General features: G+C 43.8%; 1 protein-coding gene and 1 long non-coding RNA gene across 5 annotated transcripts in view; both read left to right on the top strand.

Moving 5' to 3' along the window:
• Positions 1-956: 956 nt before the first annotated feature.
• Positions 957-2,171, top strand: LOC131998129 (uncharacterized). Its single transcript, XR_009398593.1, has 3 exons — positions 957-1,275; positions 1,354-1,496; positions 1,591-2,171. It is a non-coding gene; the product is annotated as an uncharacterized LOC131998129 (long non-coding RNA).
• A 1,186-nt stretch (positions 2,172-3,357) lies between these two features.
• Positions 3,358-22,626, top strand: part of LOC106089124 (nuclear pore membrane glycoprotein 210) — a 363,893-nt gene continuing 344,624 nt past the window's right edge. For all 4 annotated transcript variants that reach the window (XR_001221554.2, XR_001221552.2, XR_001221555.2 and 1 more), the window contains exons 1-10: positions 3,358-3,565; positions 3,735-4,218; positions 4,277-4,737; positions 12,424-12,580; positions 12,642-14,018; positions 14,075-14,317; positions 14,383-14,660; positions 22,064-22,160; positions 22,224-22,356; positions 22,419-22,625. Coding sequence is in view for 1 of the 4 variants with exons in the window: in XM_013254900.2 (XP_013110354.2) it covers positions 3,402-3,565; positions 3,735-4,218; positions 4,277-4,737; positions 12,424-12,580; positions 12,642-14,018; positions 14,075-14,317; positions 14,383-14,660; positions 22,064-22,160; positions 22,224-22,356; positions 22,419-22,625 (3,601 nt within the window). In the remaining 3 variants the exon portion in view is untranslated. The remainder of the gene's footprint in view (positions 3,566-3,734; positions 4,219-4,276; positions 4,738-12,423; positions 12,581-12,641; positions 14,019-14,074; positions 14,318-14,382; positions 14,661-22,063; positions 22,161-22,223; positions 22,357-22,418; position 22,626) is intronic.

Raw genomic sequence — 22,626 nt, 5'->3', positions numbered from 1 at the left:
ATTAGTGCAACTCTGATTTTGAGTATGTTACTACTTCGCGCTCATTTTCGTTGTTTATGTGTTCTAGTTCTTAACTATAATACACACTCAACCAAAACTCGTTGACAGATAGTGCACTTCGCGAGAAAAAATTGTACTCAGCTGTACTCGTTTTTCACCATTGAAAACCCTGGTACATATTTCGGTTGGCTCACTTGCCCAGCTCATGGCGAAACAATTAAAGGTGGTCTCATTTGTACAACAACCACAAATCAAATGGTGCAATCCGCCACCTTGCCATCAAGCTGATGGATGTGTAGCCAATACCAACAAAGAAATTTGTATGAGGGTGTGTATACGTGTGCGAGAAAAAAGATAACAACAAAAAGAATGCAAGAAAAATCTGACATCTTAACACGCGTGAGACCACCTTTAAATCCTGTTCCTTAATGGAATGTGTCGTGGACCCAAGGGTCCACGTTGCCGTTGGAGTGAGGAGTCGGACTGGCGGGCGCTGGTCGCTGGCATTCGAGCACCGGCTTTTGGCTCAGTCTTTGGGGCGCGGTTCTTTGCCAATCCAACCCTCTGGCAAGGTGACAAAAAAAACAAAATAAACAACCAGCTGTCGGTGGTACGAAACGGACGACAATAGAACATTAACAAAACACCCACTGGAACGAACTGGAGGACATTACGGCTGTGGAATTGCCTGGCGCCTAAAATCCTTCATGGCGCCTCAGGACTTTGCCCACCCCAACCATGGCACCCCTCGTCCTGTAATATTAAGGGTACCCCGTAATCCATCACCTGTCTATCTTTGCCGCTGCTCAGTCACTTACCCCATATTCCGATGCTTTAGCCTTCCATCATCCTTTAGAAATCACCAAGGCAAGTGTTTTTGATAATCATTCTTGTACAGATTTCAGTATTTTATTGAGTAAGTAAAAGAATATTCACATGGTAAATAATGTAAAAAAAAAAAACAAATAATCAAAAAGGCAAAATTCAATTACAAAAAAAAACAAGATTTAGAATATAAAGAATCGTTTTCAAGCAAACATGAAATATATTAGATTTTGAAGGCAAACGTTAACACTGCTTCTACACATTGCCATTCACAAAGACAATATTAACAATCTTGAAATTTTTCTCTATTTTCAGAAGAATGGGTCGGTCGCCTCGTCAGCTCTAGATGGATGACCAAGAATCGCCAAAACGGTACTGCGGCCTTGATGCGGGCCTCTGCGGCCAATAAGGTCTCTTCAAGTTCTCGTCGGTCCGTCCGTCTGGTTTTCGGTGAGTATTGTCAAGTTTTAAGTGTATTTGTCGCAGTCTGTTTTTCTTGTCTAAAAAAGTATTCTATGTTTCTTTTAGGGTCTTTTTTTTTGTTGTGCTACCTTTTTAGCACCGTAGGACCAACATCGGCTGATTGGAGGACGAAAATGTCCTTTAACTGCGTTGCTACCTAACCTAACCATGAGCTCATGTTTGGTTATAGCCTGTAACCCAAACAACGGGTGAGTAAAAAAAAAGCACTAATGTTGCCCCTACCTAATCTATTTCGATTGTATACTTTAATACAAAAAAACCCTTTTTTAAACAAAAATAAAGCAGTCCAAGGGTCGAACGTCAGTAAAGCAGTTTGGTTTGCTAGTCTGGAGAAACTAAAAAGAGTACCTTAGGAACGCTGGGGAATGCAACAGCGTCTGGATCCCTCGCTGGTGGATGGTGTGCGTTGCGGATGTGGCGGTGACCAGTGTGGCGGTGACCAGGGTGTCGGTAGCCGATGTGGCGGTTGTTGATGCAGCGGTTGGTGATGGAAGCCTTCTTCTTTGTGCGGCAGTGGAGGTGGAGGAGGCGTGGATTTTGATTTTTATGTTTTTGACTTTTAGTTTTGAAATGTCCACTTGTTTATTTTAATTTTAATTTCTATTTCTTTTCAGGTTTTTAATATATTCCTTTTTTCCGGTATTTAACGTTCATTTCATTTCAGATTTTTGACAAAGTTTTTCTTCTCTTTTTTTTTACGTTACCATTTCAATTGGCTCTTTATGTATCGTCTCTTCACTTTTCAGGCATTTCAAATTTTCTATTTCTTTTTTTTTTTTTTAAAAAACTGTCCTTTTTATTTTGTTTAAATCCGTTTTTTTCACATTCATATGAATTTAAATAAAACACATTTACCAAATTTATTTCTGGTCTTTTCTTTTACGTATTTTTCTTGTTGATCACTCCACCTCCGTACGCTGCCAAGTCCCAATCGAAAAAGAAAGAAGCTTCCTTGGGTCACCGGCCGGCTTGGCTTGGATTCGCCTCCATCATCAAATTTGACTTCCAGCGGGCACCAACAAAACATATGGTGGTAGCCATAATTGTCAATTGGTGTCAGCTGGCTGTCTCTTTCGTTGACAGAGGCGAATTAAAACCATCAGATGGCGCTGGCGGTCTTCTATCCGCTAACAGATGTCGCTAGGGTCGCACATTAGGCCGCACACTACAAATGTTAAAATTTGCATTATTTTATCATTGATATTTCTGTAGTCTTTCAAAAAAGTTGATTTAAAAAAAAAATAACTCGTCTAATTTAAAGATTATAAAACAATTTTTGAACAGTAAACAAATCCAAATCATATGTTTCGCACCCTGAAAAGAGTTCAAAGTTGACGCTAGAGTTATATACCACGCGCAACACTCAAGTGTACTTAAACAATCAAATGCGCCCACATGCGTTCATTGAATTGAGTTGCATACCACGCGCTCTTTACTGCATACGCATTTTTAAAAAATTCCAACATTAATTTCAATGAAAATTGTTTATATTGTTCTTTAATATGATTGAAATGAAATCATTTTTCATATTTATCTTATTTGCTCCCTGAAACACACTTAAAGTTAAAAGTTGATTGATTTATTCCGTCAGATGTGTGCGTTTGTTGTGTAACCACACAATACAATCCAAACTATTGGGTTGCCCAAAAAGTAATTGCGAATTTTCTAAAAGAAAGTAAATGCATTTTTAATACAGCTTAGAATGAACTTTAATCAAATATACTTTTTTTACACTTTTTTTCTAAAGCAAGCAAAAGTAGCAGCTGATAACTGACAGAAGAAAGAATGCAATTACAGAGTCACAAGCTGTGAAAAAATTTGTCAATGCCGACTTTATGAAAAATCCGCAATTACTTTTTGGGCAACCCAATAATTTTACTTATTCCTACAAACATGCATGCACGCGCACTTTTCCTACCTTCTATTGATTTACCTTGACCATCTGAAAGCAACTTTGCAGTCTTTTCAATAAGTCTGTTGGGTTACTTACTAATATGTGAAGCAACTCTGCCGGTATTGTGCAAATGTCTCAGCTAATAACGTGCCAAACGTCAATCGTTTAACGTTCGCATGAGGAGCAGAGAACGCGCGCAATGGATAAATTGGCAATTTTTAAGTTGTTAATTATTTTAACTTTATTTGGTCAGAAGTATACAGAGGCCACAAAATTAAACTTTCCCAGAGTTCTTTTGCCGATTTTCGATAAAATTTCCATTAATTTTACTCTGCAAGTGAGTGAGAAGGGATGCTACAAATGGTGAGTTTTTGGCTTGTATAGAGGTTTGGCATGCCGATTGCCGCTAACCTTTGTAATATGATGAATTTGTTATGAGTGCTAAAGACACCTATTGGCAAAGTCCAATGGAATGTGCTGAATTATAATTCAGGGAAGCAGGATTCAAGTGATATTTATGTTTCTCTTGCAGGACTTCATCCAGACAAGATTTGATACTAATAACGCCGTTATATGAAGACGCTGACAATGAGTGCTCCTTTGAGGCTACGGTCACTGTTCTAACAAGGGAGAGAAGGCGCAATACAGCCATAGTCTTGGCTGAGAATGTTGCTACGGGGGATTCGCTACGCTGCGATGTTATTTTGGACGTGATAGATAGGCTTGGAGTGGAAACGACCACACGCCAATTATACTTGGAGGAAGCTCCGGAGACATTTGTTTTGCATGCTGAAGATACACAAGGAAATGTATTTACCACCTTGGAGGGAGTAGAATTTAGTTGGGTAATTTCTTCTTTAAATAAAGATAGCAAAAATTGGTCACCCGCCCTCCGATTTTTAACATTCACCGAAAGTCCATACCACGAAGTACCCAAGCCCCTTGAAAAATTTGAAGCACAGGGTCTAAAGGGTTATATGCTACTACTGGAAGGAATAAATACAGGCACAGCCAAGGTAAGCCAATTTGAATTTTGCATATGTTTTGCATTGTTCTTTTTTGTTTTGTTTTTAGGTCACCGTGAATCTACCTTATCCGGAGTACAGCTACGTGCAATCTATTGTTGTCTACATCAATGTTTTGGCCAATATAATTTTGGAACCATCAGATGTATACGTGCTCCCCGGCGATACCATAAACTTCCGGATATTACAATTAAAAACAGGCCGTCTACAAGAAATTTCCCTCAACAACCAATACTTTTTGGAAATTGAAGACGAGTCCGTGGCCAACATGAAGGGAGTAGCTGCAACCGGTCTTAAAGCTGGAACAACAATGGTAGTTTTACGTGATCGTAATGTTCGTAATGATGATGCTTCAAATAGTGGCGACAATGGGGTACTCAAGAATACTGTTCCCAGTGCACGCCTTACTGTAGCCAGTCCAAAAAAACTAGGCCTTAGTTTACTACCTCATAACAATTGGATAACCGTCGAAGGAGAAAAGCATGAAATCGCCGTCGATTTGTATACAAAGTATGTGCATACATTTTATTATTTATTTTGGTTAAGGGTTTTAAAACTAATATTGCGAACTTTAAATTTTTTAATTTTTTATTATTTTGTCACACATTTCAAGGAGATGACCATTTGCACATTGAACATTGCTATAGGCGGGCAATTATTTTGTTTTTATGATACAGATATGATGCTTTCCTTCGCAAGAGTTTAAAAAATCCACATACACGTGGTAAAATGCAGACTGGTGGTGGTTAAACCGATCAAACAACCAACCATTCGAGTTGGCTATTTCTATTAAAATTATAGGTTCTAGCGATTATCTAATCAAGTGTTACTTATTTTTACTTTCGAGATGAGCTGTATGATCGAACATTTTTTGCAATGAAAAAATGAGAACCACAGGGGATAAACCACACCAACCATGATTTGATGCGTTGTTATTGTTGCAATTAAAGTCACATTTTCATGTCAATTAAAAAAATGACTGCTTCAATTAATTTTCGTGGTATTTTTTCCTGTGTGGCGAAAACATCAGAAAAAAATTTAAGCTGCGATTTTCACCTCGCAACGCTGGCGACATTTGTGGGGTACTATGCCATTTGAAAAAATGGAATGGCAGCCATGTAAAGATTTCTCCCCAAAGAGGGGTCGCACTACGGTACGTCGATCGGATTCGGCTATAAAAAGGCGGCTCCATATTATTGAGTTTAAACTTGAACGGACAGCACTCATTGATGTGTGAGAAGTTTGCCCCTGTTCCTTAATGAAATGTTCGTGGGCAAATTTGCATTTGCATCAATTTATAAGCCCTCAATGTCTATATAAACCTTGGTGTATCTTCTTCAATTCTCATAATGTTACCATACGAAGGTGTTCTTTTTTAGCTCAGTGAATGTCAGCGTAAAGCTTATGCCACTGATGGTTCAAACAAAATGGAGTCTTACTTAACTCATATCGATGCATATATTTTATGAAAAATTTGCATCTCGAATAATTCAAGACGTCCATATTATTATCCTTTTGTTCTCAAAACTAATGTTTTTGTTGTAGCAGTGTGTTGTGTTCGATATATATTTTGTCTGCTTGTTTCTGTTGAATATTCAGATCCAGGAAATCTGCGTACACAGGAATCTGGGTCTGAGTCGTGAGAGTCTGGCTGGTGACAGGTGACGTGTGGTCCCTGGTCATAATCTTGCTCTATAGGAGTTGATGCGACTGCATCTGCCGCATCGTAATTGAGCTAGAACTACTCTTGTTTTCCGGGGGTGGCGCTTGTTCTCCAAGGACAACATTCGCCCCGTAGTTGTTCACCGCATCTGCTACGGTGTCTGCATGAATGTTGCCTAGACCCGCTTGATCAAGAGGTTCTCTCTTGTAGGCATCTGGGCGATGCATGCCTATCGACAAGATGATGATTTGACTGCTCCCCTCGATAGCAGCCCAGAAGGTAATGCTTAGACAGCATGTAGTTATGTCTTCGCACGGGTATGATCTTTGTCTCCTGATGTAGGTAGTCCACGTGAGAACTGAGAACACAAGCCGTGGCAATTCTAAGAGCAGCATTCTGACAGATCTGAATATTTTTCCACTGCGTGTCACATAGCTGACGAGACCACACTGGCGCTGCATAACTTACCATAGACTGGTCAACTGTTTTGTACTTCGTCAACAAGGTTTCTTTTTCAGTACCCCAAGTGCTGCCAGCAAGTGACTCGAGGACCTCGTTTCTACTTCTGACCTAATCGCAAATTGCAGCGGCAAGTGAGAAGAACGAGTTAAAGATGTCAAAAGTGACACCAAGTATTTTTGGGCAAAATACTTGGTGTCAGCTCGTGTATGAAGTGAACAATGTGCCCGAAGAAATATCTGTGAAATATCTAAATTGATTTTTTTTTGTGGCTATTGGGGTGGCATCACATACATTTTCCCTCTTCGCATTAACGTGCTATGATGGTACAATCGTCCGCATATACTATAGGGTTTTCAAATAGGAGGTTTTAATTTAGTATTCCAAGTATGTTTACTTCGTAGTAAAGCGAAGATATGTCGTTTATAATGAAAAAGAACATAAGCCGAGTGGTCACCATGATCACGCTTACACGACCACATCCTTTTCATGAAATTTTCCACAACCAATCGAATTCTATTTTTGAGGTCTTGTATCGACGCTGGACTGTTGGCGTACACCTTATCTTCCACAAAGGAAGATGTCGTTGTTAAATCACAAGATTTCGGTGGCCAATTGTGATGACCTCTTGCAGAGATAACACGCCTCAGAAAATTCTCCCGTTGCTTATGTGGCACGTAGAGCTGTCTTGTTATCCAGATCAATACTATACATTATTCTAATTCTTATCCCATTTTGCTGAAATCTAACATACCTGCAAAATATGGCCTGAATTGGTGCATAACCTGATATAGCTCCCATATAAACCGATCACCCGATTTTACTTTTTGAGCCCCTAAGGGCGCAATTCTTATCCGATTTATTTGAAATTGTATCTACTATGGTCTCCAACATCCAAGCCAAGTTTGGCCCGAATCGGTCCATAAGTTGATATATATATGTAGCTCCAATAGCATATCATAGCAATTTTTATTCATTATCCTATGTTTGCCTATAAAGAACTTGACAAATGCGATCCACGGCTGAGGGTCGAACTTAGCACGCTTTTTCTTTTTCGATTTCGATGCGAACTGCGACTGCAGTTTGTATTGAATTTTAATATGTAATTTCAATACGTTGTTGAAGCGTAAATCGTTCCATTTTTAGTAATGGCGCAATAAAAGCTTCAAAAATTACTGCTACCGTAATACCAGGTCATTAAAATAACACTGGGGTGAAATAAACGATAGAAGTTGATCAATGCCAGTGGTATAATCATGCTTTTACTCGGTGGTTTTGCCATTAGGAGGCAAATATTTGTGAGGTACTATGCTATGTAAAAACTTCCAAAGTGGTGTCGTGCTAGAAACAAGAGATCTCTTATCATTGAACTTGAATCGGACAGCACTCAATGATACGAGTATGTGAGAAGTTTACCTCTTTTTCTGGAATGTTCATGGGCAAATCCATTTTGTATTTGGCTTTGTCTTTTTATTCCTGAATTTCCAAACAACAAGTAACCACAAACATATCTTGCAATCCAACGTTGTAAGTAGGCAGTAGGGGCGTGTTGCGTCCTCAAACATTGTGGCAAAGTTTACCGTTTTGGAATCCTACCACTCAGAAGCTATGTTCGTGCCAGAGGCGGGTTGAGGAACTGAATTTGGTACTTGACTTTCGGAACATCCAGGATTTTGAGCATCTGTGTAGAGATTTTGTCGGTCTCATTGCCTCAGACGACTAAGCGCAGATTACGATGAGCAGGTTGCAACTTTGGGATCCGTTTTGTGTAGAACACCATACCTGTAGCTTTCGGCTGAGAGCTAACAGGTGCCACTGCAGTCGCGGACGATCAACGATATCGAGCGGCTAGACTTAATGAGAGCTTGCCCGGCACCGGCACCGGCACTTGCCCACATACTGAGTTCCTGTGACATTTGATGTGACAAAGCGATTAATATGCGCCTTTTAACAACCAATGGCTATAACATTCCCAAAGCGATCGGAGCAATGGACCAGAACAAGCTTACTCATCTCGCCACATGCAAATTGGGCTACAACAAAACTTGGCGCTGCGGAATTTCTGATTGTTGTTCATCGTCTCGGAGACCAGAGATGCGACAAATAATTATCTGCCATGAAAAAACCACATGGAAACATATAACAATATAGTAAGAAGCATTGTACTACGGCTAACAGCATTTTTGTTAAGCCTAACATAAATTGTATTTAATAACTTTATGAAATGTTATTCTTGAATTTTAAGTTAAAATCAATCTATAAATTAAATAATTATCTGCTCCGATCTATCACCCTCGGGATCAATCCCATGGCAGCCGGTTGTCTTCTTCGGCAAGGGCTGCCGCCTCAGTGTACGTGTTCGTCTTTTTTCGTCATGGGAGAGGCACATCCCGGAGTGCCTTCTCCGTATGCTTTTGGTCCGTGCCGGGATTGAAAAGAACCCCGGACCCTGGTTCTGTTCCGTTTGCCAGAATCGCCTTCATCATCGGTCAGTGTCGGTGAGGTGTAACAGGTGCTTGGAGTGGGTACATTTCCGTTCTTGCTCTGGCCTAACTTCGCTACGGGAGTATAGTCATACTGGCTATGTCGCTAGGTGCTGTGCGAACATAGCCAGCAGTGGGTCACAAGCGTCGCCGTCGTCGCCTTCGGCGTCCTCGTCGTCGGACTATGTGACCCCCCCGACCTCTCCCGTACGGCAATTTATGCAAAGACAGCACCCTAGCCCTACTATTGCCAGGCCAGTGTCGGGAAATGTATAGTTCCTGCAGTTAAACTGCAATGGACTGCGAGGCAAGATTGATGAGATTGTAGATTTTATGAGTCGGAAGAGCATATCGGTCGCAGCGATCCAGGAGACAAAGCTGACTAACACCTGCAGCTTGCACAGTTGTCACGGCTACAATGTGCTACGTAAGGATCGCTCAAGGAATGGAGGTGGGGGATTGGCCTTCGTTATACACCATTCCGTGCAGTATAGACCTATCTCGCCTGCGCTTGACGCTAGTGACCCATACATGGAATGTATGGGGGTAGCAGTCAGGTCTGGTACTGCCGAGATAGAGATATACAACGTGTATATACCGCCGGTTGGCAGCTGTGCCCCGATTAATGGCCAGGCCTACAGCCCCGACATAAGTGGGTTGCTATCTGGCCATGGTCGTCTGGTTCTGGGGGATTTCAATGCACATCACTCGTCATGGCATTCTCCCCTAGGCAACGACCAGCGTGGCATAGCTTTGGCAGAGCAGATAGATAGCTCCACGTTTTGCACGGTGAATGAGGATGCCCCCACTAGGATTACGAGGAGGTGCAGCAGCTCGCCAGACATCTCAATCGCATCCCCTGATCTCCTGAGTGGCGTATCCTGGCAAGCCGTCATCTCTTTGGGGTCAGACCACCTCCCCATAATCCTCACCATCGACCGACCACCCGACTTCATAACCTCTGAGCGCCGAACGTTCATCAACTACAAGAAGGCCAATTGGACTGGCTTCAGAGAGTATACCAATCGCCGCTTCAATGAACTGCCACCCCCCTCTGATGTGCTTGTGGCCGAGAGGAAATTCCGAGACATCATCAACGCAGCAGCCGCTCGCTTTATACCAGCCGGTCGAATACCGCAAGTGCGACCCAATTTCCCGGCGCAAGCAGTGGTACTCGCAGACGAACGTGATGGGATTCGTGCTATGGACCCCGCTAACCCCAGAATCAGCGAGCTGAATCTGGAAATAAACAGGGTAGTCAACGAACATAAGCGGAATTTGTGGCTGGAACACTTGGAGCAATGTAACTTAGGCACCGGTGCAGGCAAATTGTGGGCCACTGTTAAGTCTTTCTCGAACCCCGGTAGACGGGACGACAGGACCTCAGTCACTTTTGGCGAGTTAACCGTGACTGATCCGAAGAGATGCGCCAGGTTGTTCAACCGTCAATTTATCGTGCATCCCGAGAGAGACAGGGCAAGGAGGAGAGCCATTCGCCGTATTCGTGGTCTCCGAGCCGATGAACAGCCATCACAATTTACCGTGGGCGAAGTTACGAATGTCATCCGTGGCGCCAAATCTTCCAAGGCGTTGGGCCCCGACGGAATCTCTACATTGATGCTGAAGAATCTGGATTTACCTGGAGTTGAGTACCTTACCACTGTCCTTAACCTGTCATTGAACACTCTTATAGTTCTCGATGTCTGGAAAATGGGCAGAGTGATCCCGCTACTGAAGCCTGGTAAAGACCCGAGTTTGGGGGAGTCGTACAGACCGATCTCCCTTCTCTCACCAGTGGCTAAGACGCTTGAGGCATTACTCCTCCCGAGCCTCGTAGGAGAATTTCCATTCGCCGAGCATCAACACGGATTTCGGAGACTGCACAGCACAACAACAGCTTTGCATGCCATCGCCACACACATTTGCCGTGGCTTCAATCAACCCAGGCCATGTGATAGGACGGTCCTCGTGGCATTGGACCTATCGAAGGCATTCGACACGGTCAGCCATGCCAAATTATTTGAGGACATCGCCAACACGTCCCTCCAGCCAGGCCTTAAACGTTGGGTCGCGAATTATCTGTGTGGCCGCCAGTCATTTGTGGAATTTAGGGATAAGAAGTCAAAACACCGTAGAGTGAAACAGGGAGTTCCCCAAGGCGGGGTGATATCTCCGGCTCTGTTTAACCTCTACCTATCCTCCATCCCACCTCCTCCAGACGGCATAGAGATCGTATCATATGCGGACGACTGTACGATCTTGGCATCAGGCCCCCACCCATTGATGACATCTGCGATAGGTTGAACGTCTACCTCAACGAGCTTGCCTCATATTTCGCTGCAAGAAATCTGAAGATATCCGCCACCAAATCTTCAGCCACACTGTTCACTACAAATACGCGTGAGGTGAATTCTGAGCTGACTGTGATGGTCGATGGAGAATTGATTCCGACCATCAAGTGTCCCAAAATACTTGGCGTCACATTTGACAGCTCCTACACTTTCTCCCCACATGCCACAGCAATCTGCAATAAAGTCAAAAGTAGAAACAAGGTCCTCAAGTCACTTGCTGGCAGCACTTGGGGTGCAGACAAAGAAACCTTGTTGACCACGTACAAAGCAATTGGCCGGTCTGTGGTAAGTTATGCAGCGCCAGTGTGGTCACGTCAGCTTTGTGACACGCAGTGGAATAATATTCAGATCTGTCAGAATGCCGCCCTCCGAACTGCGACGGGCTGCCTCCTTAGTTCTCATGTGGACCACCTCCACCAGGAGACAAAGATCCTACCAGTGCGAAGACATAACTACATGCTGTCTAAGCAATACCTTTTGGGCTGTTATCGCAGAAATCATCCAAATCATCATCTTGTGGATAGATACCCACCGCCCAGAAGCCTTAAGGTAGATCTACATGATCTAGAGCGTGAGGTCCAGCGCTACAAGAGAGAACCTCTAGATCAAGCGGCATATCAAGCGGGTCTGAACAACATTCATGCAGACACGGTAGCAGACGCGTTAACTGGCTACCGAGTGAATGTAGTCCTTGGAGAACGACCGCCACCCATTGCACGCGAAGAAATCGACCTCCCCCGGCAAACCAGAGTGATTCTGGCTCAATTACGTTCCGGCAGATGCAGTCGCCTCAATTCCCACGGAGCTAGGATTGATGCCGACGTGCAAGATGTATGTCCCGACTGTAACCAGGGACCGCACGATACACGTCACCTGTTTAACTGCCCGGCCAGACCCACTCGACTCAGACCCAGATCCCTGTGGACGCACCCCATCTTAGTCGCGGAGTTCCTGGGTCTTGACACTCAACAGAATCAAGCAGACGAAAGATAGTACACAATAAACTGCTACAACAACAACAACAGCCCTCGGGATGCCCATTAAACTGTAGTTGAATAACATCGCTCATCTCATCGGTTCAGTCGCTACTCTGGATATGAACATCCAAAAAAATCGGAAGAAAAATCATTCTTCAGAGGTCTAGTAAATATTTAACAAATGAAGTGAAATTTTAAACTCAACTGAAAACGATTTACGTTTCTTTTCCATTTTTAAAACTTTTTTTATTACCTATTTACAGTGATGATCATAAAATTACCCTGGGATCTCGTTACTCAGTCAGTTCGGAGCTAGACGAATTGCTTTTCCTTGTTCAGAAACGCAGCAAGAATGGTTCACGTTTATATGGCGAAGCAATTAGAGAAGGTGTGACACCAGTGTATGGTTCATTCAAAGAGGTAAACTAATGCGGGTGTAATCAGTGAAGAAATCTAATTTAATTTTTATATCTCTTGCCAGTTGACTGCTCAAGCTGAGTTGCAAATCTACAGCGAACTCAATTTGACGCCATCAAAAGTCATATTGCCATTCGATCCAAATGTGATTAAAACGCAAAAAATCCAATTTCAAGCTAAGGGCGGTGATGGTTCATATGTATGGATGTCACACCATCCACGTGTCTTGCACATAAATCAAAACGGGTTAGCAACTACCGTCATAAGGGACACAAATACTAAAAGCGGCTATGACACATATGATGCATCGACTGGAACTCTGCTGACTGGTCATGCTCATGTCAAGGTTGCGCTGGCAAAGAACCAGAAAATAACACGACATGCCGATATTTACTTTGTACCTCCGGTTAAACTGGAGATCATCAAATACAATTTTGAAACTGCACTCAAGGACTACGTGCAACTGCATGTGGCCATCTATGCCTATGTAAACAAGACCCTAATGCCGCTAACGAAATGTGAAAATCTAGTATTTGATTTCGAGTTTACTAACCAAATATTCCAAGTGGATTATAATGTCGATGCGGGGATAGAAATGGCGCCGGATGCCTGCCAAATAGTTCACTTGCGTAGCACAGCTGTTGGTCTGACCCATCTGAAATTGTCCTATAAATTCCAGGACAAGATCTTGAGGGACGAAGCAACACTCAGTGTTTTTGAGCCATTGACAATTTTGAACCCGCATGAAAATCATGTCGTCTTGCCAGTGGGATCGTCACGCAATGTCATATACACCAATGGACCCCAGAGGATCTATACCTTGGAGGCAGAGTTGACTAAAGGGACCGACTACAACCACAATATCGCTCGAGTGTCCGAAATAGAATTTGATACACAAAACAATTTGTACGCCTTCAATATATTGTGCCGTGAAGTTGGCGAATCCTCTCTGGTTTTCAATGTATTTAACACTTTGTTGACTCCAAACTTCCAACCCTATGTATCTACTATAGAGACAAACATCTATTGCGTTAAGCCAAGATTCTTAAATTTGTACACCACGGAGCAGCTACGTTCCTCCTGTCCTCTGGAAATGAGAAATGCCTTGTTGCAACTCAAGGACCATGATGATAAATTCGAAATAGAAATTGAAGTTCAGGACGCCAAGAATCGCAAATTGATGAACATAACATCGCTTTTTATCGACTGGGAATTTGCCACAGGTGAGCAACGCTATCACAGTGGTGCCATTATGCATCACCGCCAGTCCGAGGAAGAATTTCTAGAAGGCATACGTTTGCCAGGCAAAGATGTGTTGGTGACAACGCTCAACGAAGTGGCCCAAAATTTCCGCATAAAGGGCGTAGTCACAAAGTATGATAGTGCAGTTTTAAGAAAGCAAAATATTTATGGCGAAGAACCTCCATTTGGCATCAAGAATGTAAGTAATTCGAAACTCTATTAAATGCTCATTTTACTACATAGTCGAAATTACAGCCCAGAACCGGGGAGACCATCACGCCGGTAATCGAAAACGAAATCCGATTCATGACGGTCAACAGCACATTTTTCCCCTCTGATCACATTAGCATATTTTTAGCAAAAGGAAGCCGGGAACGTATTCCCATGGCGCAGGGTAGTGGATTTTATGATTTCCAACTGTCCGAGTCCGGTATTGTCAAGGTGGGCTTTGATAACAAAGATAAGGAGCTGATTGTATCACCGCTTCGCATTGGTCATGTATGTTCTTGCTTAACATTTGTTTTATTCGTTGCACAAAACAAAATTCTTCTTTTTATTCATAGACAAGACTTGAGTTAATTGATCGGTGTTTGATGAATGAACCCGCACATCTATCCATTTCGGTTGTGAACATTGGAGCCATTCGGGTTGAGGCTGCCGACAGAGTGGAGCGTACGAAGTCCATTGAAGCCATTGTTAAACTCTATGATTCTCAGGATAACCTTTTACACGTTGATCCCTTTAATCTTAACATCTATGAGTTGTCCGAAGAAGTTTTCAATACGAACATTTTGAGTGTCCAACTTGGTGACCAATTTGATATAGGAGTTGGTGAAATAAGGTAAGACACATAACAAAATAAATCATACGATTTTTTTTTTTTTTTTTTTTTTTTTTTTTTTTTTTTTTTTTTTTTTTTTTTTTTTTTTTTTTAGCTTCAAGCTAAATTTTTTTTTTTTTAAGGAATTCCACAGGCCCTAAACTCGAGTAATAATAAGATCTAATAGGAATGTAACTATTGTAACGTTCAATAAGTATCTCTGCTAATAGTAAGAAAGTTGATAGCGTAAAACAGATAACAGGGCTGTCCATGTATCCATATCGCCCAAACATCTGCCAAAAAGCATTATAAGAAATGCTGACGGAGAAAATGCGAACACATTTTGTGGAAATGGTTCTAAGTTCTATGAGCAAAATAGCAGAGACAGTCGCTGCGTTACTAACATATTGCAACAGCAAATAATTGTTCTCGAACAGGGCCAGAAACAACTCTGTTTCAATGCTGTTGTTTTTGTTGTGTGCTGTTGTACGACTTTTGTTTGCAATCCCATGGCAGCCGGTTGTACGTACCGGATTGACCCGATGGAATCTTCATCGGCAAGGGCTGCCGCCTCAGTGTACGTGTTCGTCTTTTTTCGTCATGGGAGAGGCACATCCCGGAGTGCCTTCTCCGTATGCTTTTGGTCCGTGCCGGGATTGAAAAGAACCCCGGACCCTGGTCCTGTTCCGTTTGCCAGAACCGCCTTCATCATCGGTCAGTATCGGTGAGGTGTAACAGGTGCTTGGAGTGGGTACATTTCCGTTCTTGCTCTGGCCTAACTTCGCTACGGGAGTATAGTCATACTGGCTATGTCGCTAGGTGCTGTGCGAACACAGCCAGCAGTGGGTCACAAGCGTCGCCGTCGTCGCCTTCGGCGTCCTCGTCGTCGGACTATGTGACCCCCCCGACCTCTCCCGTACGGCAATTTATGCAAAGACAGCACCCTAGCCCTACTATTGCCAGGCCAGTGTCGGGAAATGTATCGTTCCTGCAGTTAAACTGCAATGGACTGCGAGGCAAGATTGATGAGATTGTGGATATTATGAGTCGGAAGAGCATATCGGTCGCAGCGATCCAGGAGACAAAGCTGACTAACACCTGCAGCTTGCACAGTTGTCACGGCTACAATGTGCTACGTAAGGATCGCTCAAGGAATGGAGGTGGGGGATTGGCCTTCGTTATACACCATTCCGTGCAGTATAGACCTATCTCGCCTGCGCTTGACGCTAGTGACCCATACATGGAATGTATGGGGGTAGCAGTCAAGTCTGGTACTGCCGAGATAGAGATATACAACGTGTATATACCGCCGGTTGGCAGCTGTGTCCCGATTAATGGCCAGGCCTACAGCCCCGACATAAGTGGGTTGCTATCTGGCCATAGTCGTCTGGTTCTGGGGGATTTCAATGCACATCACTCGTCATGGCATTCTCCCCTAGGCAACGACCAGCGTGGCATAGCTTTGGCAGAGCAGATAGATAGCTCCACGTTTTGCACGGTGAATGAGGATGCCCCCACTAGGATTACGAGGAGGTGCAGCAGCTCGCCAGACATCTCAATCGCATCCCCTGATCTCCTGAGTGACGTATCCTGGCAAGCCGTCATCTCTTTGGGGTCAGACCACCTCCCCATAATCCTCACCATCGACCGACCACCCGACTTCATAACCTCTGAGCGCCGAACGTTCATCAACTATAAGAAGGCCAATTGGACTGGCTTCAGAGAGTATACCAATCGCCGCTTCAATGAACTGCCACCCCCCTCTGATGTGCTTGTGGCCGAGAGGAAATTCCGAGACATCATCAACGCAGCAGCCGCTCGCTTTATACCAGCCGGTCGAATACCGCAAGTGCGACCCAATTTCCCGGCGCAAGCAGTGGTACTCGCAGACGAGCGTGATGGGATTCGTGCTATGGACCCCGCTAACCCCAGAATCAGCGAGCTGAATCTGGAAATAAACAGGGTAGTCAACGAACATAAGCGGAATTTGTGGCTGGAACACTTGGAGCAATGTAACTTAGGCACCGGCGCAGGCAAATTGTGGGCCACTGTTAAGTCTCTCTCGAACCCCGGTAGACGGGACGACAGGACCTCAGTCACTTTTGGCGAGTTAACCGTGACTGATCCGAAGAGATGCGCCAGGTTGTTCAACCGTCAATTTATCGTGCATCCCGAGAGAGACAGGGCAAGGAGGAGAGCCATTCGCCGTATTCGTGGTCTCCGAGCCGATGAACAGCCATCACAATTTACCGTGGGCGAAGTTACGAATGTCATCCGTGGCGCCAAATCTTCCAAGGCGTTGGGCCCCGACGGAATCTCTACATTGATGCTGAAGAATCTGGATTTACCTGGAGTTGAGTACCTTACCACTGTCCTTAACCTGTCATTGAACACTCTTATAGTTCCCGATGTCTGGAAAATGGGCAGAGTGATCCCGCTACTGAAGCCTGGTAAAGACCCGAGTTTGGGGGAGTCGTACAGACCGATCTCCCTTCTCTCACCAGTGGCCAAGACGCTTGAGGCATTACTCCTCCCGAGCCTCGTAGGAGAATTTCCATTCGCCGAGCATCAACACGGATTTCGGAGACTGCACAGCACAACAACAGCTTTGCATGCCATCACCACACACATTTGCCGTGGCTTCAATCAACCCAGGCCATGTGATAGGACGGTCCTCGTGGCATTGGACCTATCGAAGGCATTCGACACGGTCAGCCATGCCAAATTATTTGAGGACATCGCCAACACGTCCCTCCAGCCAGGCCTTAAACGTTGGGTCGCGAATTATCTGTGTGGCCGCCAGTCATTTGTGGAATTTAGGGATAAGAAGTCAAAACACCGTAGAGCGAAACAGGGAGTTCCCCAAGGCGGGGTGATATCTCCGGCTCTGTTTAACCTCTACCTTTCCTCCATCCCACCTCCTCCAGACGGCATAGAGATCGTATCATATGCGGACGACTGTACGATCCTGGCATCAGGCCCCCCACCCATTGATGACATCTGCGATAGGTTGAACGTCTACCTCAACGAGCTTGCCTCATATTTCGCTGCAAGAAATCTGAAGATATCCGCCACCAAATCTTCAGCCACACTGTTCACTACAAATACGCGTGAGGTGAATTCTGAGCTGACTGTGATGGTCGATGGAGAATTGATTCCGACCATCAAGTGTCCCAAAATACTTGGCGTCACATTTGACAGCTCCTACACTTTCTCCCCACATGCCACAGCAATCTGCAATAAAGTCAAAAGTAGAAACAAGGTCCTCAAGTCACTCGCTGGCAGCACTTGGGGTGCAGACAAAGAAACCTTGTTGACCACGTACAAAGCAATTGGCCGGTCTGTGGTAAGTTATGCAGCGCCAGTGTGGTCACGTCAGCTTTGTGACACGCAGTGGAATAATATTCAGATCTGTCAGAATGCCGCCCTCCGAACTGCGACGGGCTGCCTCCTTAGTTCTCATGTGGACCACCTCCACCAGGAGACAAAGATCCTACCAGTGCGAAGACATAACTACATGCTGTCTAAGCAATACCTTTTGGGCTGTTATCGCAGAAATCATCCAAATCATCATCTTGTGGATAGATACCCACCGCCCAGAAGCCTTAAGGTAGATCTACATGATCTAGAGCGTGAGGTCCAGCGCTATAAGAGAGAACCTCTAGATCAAGCGGCATATCAAGCGGGTCTGAACAACATTCATGCAGACACGGTAGCAGACGCGTTAACTGGCTACCGGGTGAATGTAGTCCTTGGAGTACGACCGCCACCCATTGCACCCGAAGAAATCGACCTCCCCCGGCAAACCAGAGTGATTCTGGCTCAATTACGTTCCGGCAGATGCAGCCGCCTCAATTCCCACAGAGCTAGGATTGATGCCGACGTGCAAGATGTATGTCCCGACTGTAACCAGGGACCGCACGATACACGTCACCTGTTTAACTGCCCGGCCAGACCCACTCGACTCAGACCCAGATCCCTGTGGACGCACCCCATCTTAGTCGCGGAGTTCCTGGGTCTTGACACTCAACAGAATCAAGCAGACGAAAGATAGTACACAATAAACTGCTACAACAACAACAACAACTTTTGTTTGTTTAATGTCGTCCAAATAGCATGCGGCATAATTTGCAATCAATTAATAGGGGCATACATATAACACACTGGCACTAATCCTAGATCAAACGAAATTGGGGCGACTGCGGCGGATGGTTGTTGTAGCAGTATGTTGTACACTGAGGCGGCATCCCTTCTCGATGAAAGACTCCATCGGCTCAATCCGGTACGTACTGGACATAGGGTACTCCACTTTTTTGATGTCCGAATGCGGAGCGGACCCTCCCCTTACCCCAATATTCAAAAACGCCAAAATTGGAGGTGGGTGGACCAATTTAACTCACTTATGGTAACCCAACACCCAAACGGACATGTTTACCGATTGCGACAATATAGGTATCAAATGAAAGGTATTTAGGAGTAGAGTACGCACTTGATATAGCAATTCAAACCCAAGTGTCGGGGCCCGCCCCACCCCCCAAATATGACAAGTTTACCGAGTAGGGCAATATGGGTATTAAATGAAAGGTAATTGGCAGTAGAATACTCTCAACATGTAGAATACTGTGAACATGTAGGCTGATAGGGACAGTATGGGACTCAAACGAAAGTCACTTGAGAGTAGAATATGAAACTTTTTTAAAAATTTGGGGTCTATTCCCAGTAGTGTCGCCACACCCCAAAATTATGCCCCAAATGAACATGTACAACGAACGGAACAATATGGGACTCGAACGAAAGGTTTCTGAGAGTAAAATACAAAATTTATACAAAAAATTGGGTCAGTTTCCGAGGGCCACCCTACCCTAAATGGACATGTATACCAACCGGGACAATATGGTATTCTAATAGAAGGTATTTGAGAGTCAAATATAAATATAAATTTCCAAAATTCAAATTTAGACCATGTCGCAAGAAGCCGCAAACACTTAAGGGAGTAGAAAAGCACACCGGGCCAGCTAATTAGGTAATGTTAGGTCGAAAATAGGGCGCAGATATTAATCTGCCCCATGCCACTATGGACATACACCTAAGCCAGTAAACGGCTCTAAAAACTAAAAAGTGACGTCGAAAAAGAAAATTTTATGTTAGGAATTCCGTGCTATTTACAAAATCCCTAATTGTATTCCATACCTCTCCCATTTGGTTAAAGTCTGGTATCGTGTCCCCACCTAAGTACCGGTGTCTGTTAGCCGCGAAAGCCGGAAAATGACATAGGAAATGCTCTAACGTCTCATCGTCTTCCCCATATGCCCTACACATGCCATCACTTGCCGCACCGATTTTGCATAAGTGAGCTCTTAGTCCTATGTGCCCCATTAGGACACCAAAAGCTATACTGACCTCCTTCTTACTTCCTTTCAGTAATTTCCTCGTCCTCTCACGATCCGGATAACCTCATAGGATTTTCGCCATCCTACCGACGGTTTCGCTGTTCCAAAGCGTTACATGCGAGTTTGTCGCCCACGCTCCTAACTCGGACTGCGTCGACCCGAACGGCTTCGGGTTAACCAAGTTTGTAGACGGCAGCCGTCTGTCCTTCTCTGCCAAATCGTCTGCTACCGAAACTCCTGACAACTATTTGAACAGACCTGATAATATGGTTGATCTTTAGAATGTCTTTTGTAGCGCTGAATCTCCTGCTCTGAATCATGAACATCCAACCTGATGTTTTTGGGTGATGAATGTTGTCTATCCGCAAATTGGCGATTTCGACGGATGCTGCGATAACAGACTGGCAAATAATGGTTAGACTAGAGATGTGCAAGTGAGTGATTTCTTACTCACGCTCACGCACGACTCACGAGAAAAATCACGGTTGACAAAATTTTTCCATGAAGTGAATAATAATTTTTTTTTAAAAACGTCGGCGAAAGGTAGGATTATATTAGGCGAAAAAGTAGTACTCTTCTAATAGTGAGGAACATGTCATAAAAAAAAATATATTCGCAACCCTTGAAATCATTATGGCATTCATTGCCGGCATAATTTTTTTTGTTTTATTGTTTAATTTATTGTTTGAATGGTTATTTCCAAATGGTATTTTCCAACTTATTTCCAAAAAAAATAAATATTGAAAACAATAGGTGCCGATAAAACAACGTGTTTTGGTTTGGAACCAAAAGCATTTGACAGCTGTTAAATTTCGCTCGCGAAATTATTAAAAAACTTTAGCAACTTTTCCAAAAGCAGAATAGAATAAGTCGTGATTTTCTTATGAGTCGTGATATCTCGTGATTCGTTATTTGCTCGTGAGTCGTGATTCATGCTCACGCACGAAGAATTTTAATTCAAACATGCTCACGTGATTAGATTTGGATCTTACTCACGAATCACGTAACTCACACGTGACACGACTTCTCACGACTCATGTGCACACCTCTAGCTTAGACCACATAAAATTGTGTCTTTGCGCAGAAAGGATCTTGTTTCCTAAATTTCCATGTGATACGGAGAATTTAGGAGACAACCTTTCTCAGTTCCTAGAACGACGTTCGGACATGACAGTGTATTTTATTTCACTGCATATGGCTCAGCAGGCGAATCCACAAGGGTGTTGCATAGTTTTCACTGGCCGATCAACTGCCTTGTTTATAGTCAAATAGGCTTCTTTGTTGGAACCCAAAAGTTACATTTGTGCCGGTTACATTTGTGAAAGCCTCCCATGTTAAAACTTCTCTAGCAAGTGGTGTCGCTATGCGGCACGCCGTTCAGACTCGGTATATAATAGGAGGCTCCTTATCATTGAACTTAAACATAAATCGGAGTGAACCATTGTTATGTGTCAAGTGTCCCCTGTTCCCTAATGGGAAATTTAGTAGTAGTAGTTGCTTGTAATTCTTGGTCATCGGCTAGGAAACCACGAATGTAAGGAACTGAGATCGGAAGGTTGTTGTTGTAATAGCCACATTTGCATGTGGAGGGTAGGGATCCTGGTCAAGCTCCTATGGGTGAGCAAGCTCGCTCCGGTCCATAGAACCGATCATCGCAGGAACGTGGGGACCATTGACTATTTAATGGCGCCAATAACTCGCCTTGCTATATAGAGCATCATAGCACTCAGTATTTAAGTAACAGACCGTGCCGCCCGACCTCTTAATGAGTCTCTCCGAGGCCACAATTGAGCTACTCCGTATGGAGTTATCTAGTGCGCATGAGCATCGAATGTATAAAATATGTAGGTGTTTGAAATGTTAAATACTGACTTTTTGTATTAAAGTAGTTTAATGAAAGGTATCAGAGAGAAGATTATTGTTGTGCGACCTAACCTATAAATTGCCTTTTCCATTTTCTGGATCAAGATGTGTCAACAAAAAACAAAATTTGCAAAACAGGGTTTGACTCACTTTATAATCATTCCATTTTAGATACATCATTACCGGAAACTACTTGGGCGAAACAAAAATAGTTTTCAATACTGGCAGCGGTGACATGTTGGTATCCAGTGAACCTATCAATGTTCAAGTAAGTCCATTACAGTGTTATATATAGAGGATATGGAGGCAAATAAAATAGCATACTTTGTAGGTATTTCCTGCTTTGCGATTGTACCCCCGCAATACTACTCTTGTGGTAGGTTCAAGTGTGCAAATATACTACCATGGTGGACCGCATCCCGATGTTAATATTGTCTACCATGTTCATGATCAAAAAGTTATATGTATGTATTGCTTGGCCTTTGTGTGACTCCTTAATTCTCTTATGAATATGACATAATTGTAGCTATGGAATCAGCCATTGTAACCGCTTTTAAATTGGGTGACACCAAAATCACCGGAAAGTGCATTATGACAAATCCAATTAATGGCAAGGAGGTGGTAGTTTCCGAGGATACTGTTGAGGTGCATGTCGTACCTTTGGTGAATATACAAATAAAGACACCGCTGGTGCGCATACGTAGCGGTGCTGTCATGCCAGCATATATTTGGGG

The sequence above is a fragment of the Stomoxys calcitrans genome, chromosome 5, assembly GCF_963082655.1.
Source record: "Stomoxys calcitrans chromosome 5, idStoCalc2.1, whole genome shotgun sequence".
Lineage (NCBI taxonomy): Eukaryota > Metazoa > Arthropoda > Insecta > Diptera > Muscidae > Stomoxys > Stomoxys calcitrans.
Note: the sequence above shows the minus strand (reverse complement) of the source record. Positions and strands in the feature narration are given on the sequence as shown.